Source organism: Otolemur garnettii, unplaced genomic scaffold, assembly GCF_000181295.1.
Source record: "Otolemur garnettii isolate 467f Iridium unplaced genomic scaffold, OtoGar3 scaffold00017, whole genome shotgun sequence".
NCBI lineage: Eukaryota > Metazoa > Chordata > Mammalia > Primates > Galagidae > Otolemur > Otolemur garnettii.
Genome location: NW_003852412.1, coordinates 9,447,393 through 9,457,510, shown reverse-complemented (window position 1 = coordinate 9,457,510; position 10,118 = coordinate 9,447,393). Strand labels below are relative to the sequence as shown.

General features: G+C 39.5%; 1 protein-coding gene across 1 annotated transcript; it reads left to right on the top strand.

The window, feature by feature from the left end:
* The first annotated feature begins 285 nt into the window (after positions 1–285).
* Positions 286–3,413, top strand: GCNT4 (glucosaminyl (N-acetyl) transferase 4, core 2). The gene has a single exon (XM_003785917.3). The coding sequence runs from the start codon at positions 1,121–1,123 to the stop codon at positions 2,486–2,488; it is 1,368 nt and encodes a 455-aa protein (XP_003785965.1). The 5' UTR covers positions 286–1,120; the 3' UTR covers positions 2,489–3,413.
* The last annotated feature ends 6,705 nt before the right edge of the window (positions 3,414–10,118 follow it).

Sequence of the window (10,118 nt, the reverse complement as noted above, 5' to 3'; positions counted from 1 at the left end):
CACTGCAAGGAACCTCCTTGTGCACATCTTTGCTTTCCTATGACATCTTTATTTTATTTTATTTTATTTTTGAGACAGAGTCTTACTCTGTAACCCTGAGTAAAATGCCATGGTGTCATAGCTCACAGCATCCTCAAATTCCTGGGTTCAAGTGAACTTCTCACCTCAACCTCCCAAGTAGCTGGAACGACAGGCATGCACTACTATGCCTGGCTAGTTTTTCTGTTTCTAGTAGAGATGGGGTCTCACTCTTCCTCAGGCTGGTCTTGAACTCCTGAGCTCAGACAATCCACCCACCTCAGCCTCCCAGAGTGCTGGCTTTACAGGCATGAGGTACCTTGCCTGGCCTTACCTAGGATATCCTTGGTGTGAGGACATTTCAAATCGACAGATATTGCCAAATTGCCACCCCAAGGTAGCTCTTACATCACCATCTACTACAGTCAGTGAGATGCTCTTTTTACTTTAAGGGCTAGACTGCTAATTCCTGTGAGGAAATGGGGACTAAAGATATGAAAACTAAGGGGAATGTTCATTTGGTGCTACTCTTGTAATCCATGTAACATTTCACAACCTCTAATACCTACCACAGCTCCTTTGAGTGTCTACCCACTGCCTTTATTTCTGAAGGTGGGGCTCCCTGGGCTTTCTTTTCCTGACTTAAGACCAGAGTCTAATTCAAGATCTGAAGATAGAATGAAGAAAGTTGTTCTCTTTTGGCCTCGGTTGAGTCTTTTGCATCTCTAAGGACCTCTTGATGACATCCACTGTCCAGACCTCTGCCCAAACCAGAAAAATCCCTTCTCAAATAATGCTAAGCAGAAATGCAGACAATACAAGACACCTATATTGACATTTTAGGAGTTTGCATTGCCTTCCATTCTATTTGGTAATCAATCTCTCTCAAAAATTAGGTATGGTTAACACAGAATGTCACAAAATACCACCATTCTACATATCCTATTACCTTATTTCTGGATTCTCTTAAAGGCAAAAGCCTTCATTCATTCATCTTTGGGCCCAGCATTCTACCTGGCATATGGTAGGAACCAAATAAACTTTGGATAAACTGGTTTTTTCTTAACTTTTCAATTGAATTATTTCTTTCTCCTCTTGCAGAATGAAGATATTCAAATGTTGTTTTAAATATCCCCTGCAGCAGAAAGTTTTCATCCTGTTTTTAACCCTATGGCTATTCTCCTTGTTGAAGCTTCTAAACGTGAGAAGACTCCTCTTCCCTCCAAGAGACATTTACCTGGTTGAGTACTCCTTAAGTACCTCACCTTTTGTAAGAAACAGGTACACTCGTGTTAAGGATGAAGTCAGGTATGAAGTTAACTGTTCCGGTATCTATGAACAGGAGCCTTTGGAGATTGGCAAGAGTCTGGAAATAAGAAGAAGAGACATCATTGACTTGGAGGATGATGATGTTGTGGCAATGACCAGTGATTGTGAGATTTATCAGACTCTAAGAAGGTACACTCAAAAGCTTGTTTCAAGGGAGGAGAAAAGCTTCCCAATAGCCTATTCTTTGGTCGTCCACAAAGACGCAATTATGGTGGAAAGGCTGATCCATGCTATATACAACCAGCATAATATTTACTGCATCCATTATGACCGTAAGTCACCTGACCCCTTCAAAGTTGCCATGAACAATTTAGCTAAGTGCTTCTCCAATATTTTCATTGCTTCCAAATTAGAGGCTGTGGAATACGCCCACATTTCCAGACTCCAAGCTGATTTAAATTGTTTATCAGACCTTCTTAAGTCTTCAGTTCAGTGGAAATATGTTATCAATCTGTGTGGGCAAGATTTCCCCCTAAAGTCAAATTTTGAATTAGTGTCAGAGTTGAAGAAACTCAATGGAGCAAATATGTTAGAGACTGTGAAACCCCCTAACAGTAAAATGGAAAGATTCACTTATCACCACGAACTCCGACAGGTGCCTTATGAGTACGTGAAGCTCCCGATCAGGACCAACATCTCCAAGGAGGCGCCCCCTCATAACATCGAGATATTTGTTGGCAGTGCTTATTTTGTTTTAAGTCAAGCATTTGTCAAATATATTTTCAACAACTCGCTTATCAAAGACTTTTTTGCCTGGTCGGAGGATACATACTCTCCTGATGAGCACTTTTGGGCTACCTTAATTCGAGTCCCAGGAATACCTGGGGAGATCTCCAGATCAGCCGAGGATGTGTCAGATCTACAGAGTAAGACTCGCCTCGTCAAATGGAATTACTATGAAGGCTTTTTCTATCCCAGTTGTACGGGCTCTCACCTTCGAAGTGTGTGTATTTATGGAGCTGCAGAACTAAGGTGGCTTATTAGAGATGGACATTGGTTTGCTAATAAATTTGATTCTAAGGTGGACCCTGTCTTGATTAAATGCTTGGCAGAAAAGCTTGAAGAACAACAGAGAGAGTGGATTACCTTGTCTTCAGAAAAGTTATTTATGGACAGAAATCTCACAATCACGTCATTGTAGTAAAATTATAATGGAAATGAGAGGCCATCTGATAAATGGAGTCATATGGAATTGTATGCTATTCCATGCCTCATACCATTTGAATGTAATCCTCTCGTAGTTTAAAAGGTGTCTGAAATTCCTTGCACAAGGGAAAGTGATCTAGTCTTGATAATACTAGCTTTCAGTTGGTTGGTTTTTTTAATGTCTGTTTTTGCTTGTAATCTCAGAAAGATTGATTGAGTACCTAGCCGAATGACAGGCACTTTTTAAAAGATGGTGGCTGACCCTCATCACACATCACACGGCAACCTTAACACCTTTAAACTTAACACCTTTAAGTTTTCCTTGTAACAATCAGAATTTATTCTACTGCAGAAAGTTTTGGAGTATGTGGTAATCATATAATCATATAAACAACCCATTTCAGAGTAATGTGTAACTGACGTGACCAGCACTCCACTTGGCTCTTAATTCAGCTTCCTGGACATTTCCTAACCATTAGAATTTTAGGAGGAGAGACTCCACTACCTCAGTAAAGCTCAGAGAATTGTCCAGTTTCTTGTTTGCCAAAGCATAATTTGCCTTTTGGTGCATTATATGTTGACTTCAGGACTGTGGAAACTCTGTCAGTGGGGCATATATGGCATATGAAAGTTAGGGAAGTTGGTGGAGTTCATGGTTGGGGTGCACAGGTGAGAGAAACAAAGGGGTTTATTCAGCATTTCTATCATGTTACAAAATGGTGTCAAGAATGGACTTTTAAAAAAAATTCAATTGTTTCTTCAAAACACATTTACTCACCTGGTGCCCTGGCTCATGCTTGTAATCCTAGCACCATGGGAGGCTGAGCTGAGAGGACAGCTTGAAGCCAAGAGTTTGAGACCAGCCAAACAAGACCCCCAATCCCTACCAAAAAATAGTAAAATTAGCTGGGTCCCAGCTACTCAGGAGCCTGAGGCAGAGGATTGCTTGCGCCTAGGAGTTTAATGTTATAGTGAGCTGTGATAATGCCACTGCACTCCAGCCCCAAGTGACAGAGTGAGACCCTGTCTCAAAAATAAATAAATAAATAAATAAATAAACAGACTAGTTAAATTTAAAAGCTGATTAATAGTTCAGAGTGTTTCACCCCAGAACCTTAAATTCTCCTGGTTTATGCTTTATCATTATAAGTGAGTTCCTTAACGGTAGAATGCTTCCTATGGAGTTCGTAAAATGTATTTTATAAAACTATCAAGCTAAGAGTCACTAAATTCTCTTGAAAAGGTTTTCTAAATTAATTATTATGGTCATTTCAAAGATTTTCTTCTCCAGCAACTGTCCAAGTGGAATCCAAGTTTAAAATGATAAAAGCTCTAAGTTTATCACAGCCGTCTTCTCGGCTTAGTTCCAAAGAGAAAAAGCGAATTTTCCTAAGGACACAGTAAGAATAATCATGAATGATATTTTATAGAACCCACACCTGAGAAAATTTCCCAGTGAGTCAAATCTATACCCAGTATATTCTAATGTAAGGTTTGTGTTGGAAGGAAAGGGGGCAGGGGTAGGGCCCTGAGAACGGGATATAACATTTTTATCAGCCTCTTGGGAAACTGTAGAACTCATGTAAAACTCTATTAATGATCTTATATTTCAATGACAGCCTCAGTAACTACCTAAAGATGTATAATAGTAATCAAGACCAAAATGAAGCTATTTGGAAGACTGAAGTATTTAAATAACTTTTGTAAGAACATTTCTGTATTTTGCATGTGAAATGCACTTTGCTTGTTTTGAAGTTTGTGATACTGACTGCCAAGTGGCACCCCTTGTCTCTCTTTTCTTCTCTTGAGCTCATTTTGCTCTCTTTCTTTCACCCTATTCAAATTATTAGACTTTGTCTTTCAGAAAACAACTATTACCATGCTTCATTCTTATTAAAAAAAAAAAAAAAAAAAAGAGTAACCATGCATAGAGCTAAGTTCTGCAAAAGATCTGTAGATTCATTTAGGTTTGTGACCAAGGATAAGCTAAGTCATTCTGGTCTTTATAACCTTCCATTTTCCTGGTCTTTGAAATGAGCACTTAGATGCCTATCCTGGCTTCCTCACAAGCTTTTTTGTGAGAATCAGTTGAAATAGGATATGAAGTTGTTTGAAAATAGGGACATACTATTGAGACGGACCTGTCGTCGTGTATGTATAATGCAAAGGTCCAACCCCACTGAAAGACTTAAACATTTACCTTTTCTGAAAAAACTCTGAAGTATAAAAAGGGGCCGTAATCTCAGGAGCAAATTCTTTAACCAAATCCGGGTAGAAGGAAACTTCTGTCACCACATTTGGGATTTCTTTTTAAACCAAGAGGATTAGCAGGTTGTTTCAGTGACCTATATTGGGAATGGTGGCAGAAATACTACCATGCAGGATTAAATACACAAGGTCCTACTGAAATCTCAGTTTTTATGCCTTTGGTCATCAGAATAAATGTAAATGCTGAAAATTAATTATCAATGCCCTGGTCCAGTCTCCTGTCTGGGGAGAAATTATTCTATCCCCAGTTTATTGAGACATTTCTCAACTTTTTCATCACTTTAATGCCATATTCAAAGACGGCATGGAAGGATGAAAGGGGGTCAGTGCCTTCTTTCCCCCGTTGATAGCATTTCTCTGGACTCAGTTCCTAACACTTCAGGGAGCTTGTCACATCACACTCTTAGAAATTCCACACATTTCCCATATGCCTTCAAAGCCAAAAAACCTTTTGCTATGATTCCCTTCCTGGGGTGGAGAATGTTTTGTAGTCTGGCTTTTATAATTATTCTTGTATAGTATTTATTGAATCTAGACTCTAAGTTATTTAGACATGAGACCAGAACCTTGGAGTTTGGCAATTGTTATATGGATATTAGATAATATGAATTACTAAAGAGCTACCAAATATATCTACATTATGTGAACAACCTACTGTAACATTATACATATTTAAAAGACCAGTGTTGCTGCTATTTTTAATGTTTTGGTTATTTTAAATGAAATGTATATATTTAAATTTGAAGGTTTCTCTTGCCATCCACAATGTGAAGATATACGTACATATATAGACATATTTCATGGAAAACAAAAATGACAATCTACTTTGGAAAGGTAAAGTGAATGTCCCCTTACATATGTTGCCATTGTGTTTTTTTTTGTTGGTGAAGTAAAAGTTTTCATTTTTTTCATAATTTATATCAATTGGTCTCTAATTCCCCTACTTTGTTTTCTTACCATTTTTGAAATACACTTCCTATTATATGAGTTTTAAATAGATTGGTGTTTCATTTTATATTTTTGCTGCTACTAGATGTTAATTCTCTGGTATTGTAAAATAAAATGTGCTCAAAAAAACTGAACTGATGAGCTTTCCTTTCCCTGGTTGCTCTGGTGCCTCACAGAGATTCTTCCCATTTCTGGCACCATAATATTTGAAGAGCAGAGTTCATTTCACTGCAGTATAAAAGAAATTCAGCGTGTATATTACACATATACACACAACATAGGCGCACGCAAATTAAGTTGTTTAGTTTGACAAAGTCTCAAAGATTCTTCCAGGATTTCTCTGTCTTCAGCCTCCTTCAGGTTGGCTGCTACTCTAAGATTAAGTAAATATTCTTGTTTGCTTGATTACTTTATGGAAAGTCAGTTCTCAGGAGGGTAGGCTGAACTCTTTAACTCAGTTCTCTCAATCCCTGGAAAATCAAGACCCTTCTCTTTCTTTGAGGGGCTCCTGCTTTAGTTACAAGCCGTGGACAGATCAGGTCTGGATCCACCACCGTCCTCTGGCTGTGCTGGTGGATAATTCCTGTCAAGGATAACACCTTTTCAGCTCTACGCTCCCAGGCTGAGTATTTGGCATCACTGACTCCCTCTGAGAATCCCACAACCATGTTTTTTCACCCTTTCTCAATCCTTATCAATTGGCAGCCTACCGAGAATGCAGATACGCAAAGAGTCTGCACATTGGTCACACTACAAATCTCAGTCATCTCAAGGAGCAATGCCATTTGGGGAATCCTCAACATAATACAAATTAACATATACTTAACATATGGTTAATTCTAGTTCTTGCCAACCTGGATAACCATGCAAATCCACAGTAATTTCAGAAAAAGACATTTGTATTGGTGGCGGTGGCGGTGGCAGGCAGGCTCTACCTACCATCGTTATTAAAGACTGATGGGCTCAATTCCTACATAGCAAGTTCCATAATGTTTTGTTCTCTTTGGTGTCTACAAATCTACAGCCAACTGAGACAATGGCTTCTAGTTTCATGAAACTACTTATGAGGAAACTGTGGCAAGAAAGAATGAATAGCTGATTGTTAAGTTTGTTCCCAGTACTGGAAAAAATATCCCTATGATGATGGGTAGTGGCTTGGCTTTACTTCAGGGACAGATGATCAGTCAACTCATGTTGGCTTGTGAAAGCTGCAGGAAGACCATTCTCACCTTGAAGACGGGCTTCACACGCAGCAGCAATGTCCAGGAGCACCTTTGAATCATGTAGAAGACATGTAGCCAGAAAAGAATCTGGGGAAAAATTATGGTCAGTAACTTGGGTAAATTTATGGGGTTTTTTTTTTGTTGTTGTTGTTGTTTGTTTGTTTGTTTTTCTGTAAAGACAGAGTCTGACTTTATTGCCCTCAGTAGAGTGCCATGGTGTCTCAGCTCACAGCAACCTCCAGCTCTTAGGCTTAGGCGATTCTCTTGCCTCAGCCTCCTGAGTAGCTGGGACTACAAGGCGCCCGCCACAACACCCAGCTGGTTTTTGTTGCAGTTTGGCCGGGGCCAGGTTTGAACCTGCCACCCTCAGTATGTGAAGCTGGTGCCTTACTCACTGAGCTACAGGCACTGCCCCAATTTATGTATTTTTTTTTGTTCTTGTTATTATTTCCAATAGAACAATAAAGGAAATTAAACAGAAACCAGCTGGACACAGTGGCTCATGCCTGTAATCCTAGCGCTCTGGGAGGCCAAGATGGGAGGATCAGTTGAGCTCAGGAGATTGCGAGCAACCTGAGCCCAGAGCAAGACCTGGTCTCTACTAAAAATAGAAAAATTAGCCAGGTGTTGTGGTGAGTGCTTGTAGTTGGTACTCTGGAGGCCCTTGGGAGGCCGAGGCAAGAGGATCACTTATGCCTGGGGCGTTTAAGGTTGCTATGGGCTTGGCTGATGCCATGGTACTCCAACCCAGGGTAACAGAGTGAGACTCTGTCTAAAAAAAAAAAAAAAAAGAAAGAAGGAGGTTTTTGTTTCTTGTCCTTATCGTAAACATTGTTATTGTTATTAAATTTTAAGCCTCTTTAATTTTGTGAAGGCGAAAAGTGGAAACCAAATAAACACATGTACATGTATAGAGAAAATAATAATAAATAAATAAAAAGAAAGAAGGAGAAACTATTTACGTTTCTAATTCTAACATCTTGGCAAAACCATTACAATTTTCTGGATCCTCTTGTCCACATACACATATTTTGAAGTCTGTCCCCTCCCCCTACCGATATGTTTACAGTCACTTTGCCATGTTGCTACATGGTCTTTATGGCTGTGTAACATAGCATAACGTGCCATAATTCACTCAGCCCTTCCTTTATTGTAAGCCATTTGGATCATAAGTTAAAGTTGGTTTGGGGTTTTTTGCTGTCATAAATTACAGTGCTGTGAACAGGTTTGCACGTATAGTTTCACCTTTCCTTCAATCACTTCCTTGTGATGCATTTCCAAGGGAGGCATTACAGTCCTAGAGAGAATGGATTTTTTTATCTATTGCTTTTTATGTATATGTTTGTTACAGATCACTCTGCCCAGGAATTGTAAAGGACACGTTGTTGTTGTTTATCAACCATAGCCCCTACTTACGTGAAATAAATTGTATTTATTTATTTTAATAAATGACTATTCTGATTCTTAAGGTAAGCACAGACTTTTGCCTAAAGCAAGAGTATATAGCTTGTCCTCCAACAGACCAAAAATGGTGTTTTAATGCATGGTTAGTAAAGAGCTATTTCAGAATAACATTCTCAAATTTTTGACTGCAGAACCTAGAAGCTGTTACTTCCCTCCAGTATCCATTTTTCCTGGCTTCCTGTTTTTATTCTTGGCAACAACGTGACCAACTCTTAATTCTTAGCCCCCCTGCCCCTTTCAACTAGGGATAGCCAATGAGTTGTCGGCAAAAGTCAAGGGGCAGAGGTTGCTTATGAGAATAGGTTCAGAAGCGGCTTACCCAGCTTCCCTTTGCTCCACCTCCTTTACCTTTTCTTGCTGCCTGGAATGTTTGTAACAGCTGGAAGTTCAACAGCCCTTTTAAAACCATGAGGATGGAAGTTATGTGACAGGGATAGGGTAAAATATGGCCTTTGACCCATCTAAGACTGTCTACCTCCAGCCTTCTTTTATGGAAGAAAAAACTTGATATGTCATCTCAGGTCTCTATTAGTAAATCCTAATAGCAGACATGGTCCTTGATTTATATAGTGTTTGTCTAGGACAGTGGTTTTTGGTTGGGGGGGGGGGGGTTCTGGGGTTTTTTTTTTTTTAGACAGTCTTACTTTGTCACCCTCGGTAGAGTGCTGAGGCGTCACAGCTCATAGCAACCTCAGACTCTTGGGTCACACAATCCTCTTGCCTCAGCCTCCTGAGTAGCTGGGACTACAGGCACCTACCACAACACCCAGGTATTTTTAGAGACTGCGTCTTGCTCTTGCTCCGGCTGGACTTGAACTCCTGAGCTCAAGCAATCCACTTGCCTCGGCCTCCCAGATTGCTACGATTATGGTGTGAGCCAGCCAGCCCAGTCTGACAGTAGTTTTCAAACTCTAGTCTGCATTAAAATCACCTAGAGTGCCTGTTGAAACACAGATTTAATTTCTCATAGGGATGAGAGGAATTTGCTTTTTTTGTTGTTTGTTTTGTTTTTGTTTGGGGGGGGGTTTGCTTTTCTGACAAGTTACCAGGTGAGGTTGATGCTATTTTGGACCATGCTTCCAGAACCACTGTTAGAATATCTTCCCTGAAAAATATCTCAACATTGTAAACATTAGGCCAAGTTAGTACTTAGAAAACACCAAGTTTTGCAATAAACTTACATGTCTCTAGACCCCGAGACACTGTGATCAGAAATACAGAAATATTGTATATGGTCTGTCTTCTATGCTGTCTGTACATAGTTGAAGAGGTGGCTATCTTTAACACAGTTTGTGAATCATGACCAAAGTTGATACATTTCCTTAACTGTAAATCCTTCTAAAATTATTTAATCCACATTATTGGCTTATTTGGCACTATCTTATGAAATTAATAAAAAATGAATTTAGGGGAGCATGATTAACCTAAAATGATAGGGGTAAAGTCTCAAGTTCAGACCTGCGAGTAAATCTGTAAAACAAGGATGTGTGCTGGTGCGACAGCTTCTACCCAGCTGGGAAAAAAATTTCCATGGGAAAAGATTATGAAATCGAAGGAGAACAAAAGGTTGTGCAGCTGTCGCTCAGCCAGAGGCACTGTTTACATCGCCAGAATCATGTCAATATTATGATGATGTTAAATATCAATCTAATCAATATGATATTGCTTTCACTTACTGGGAACTTGAGGGGATAGAAAGAATAAATATGTCGGATGGAGAGC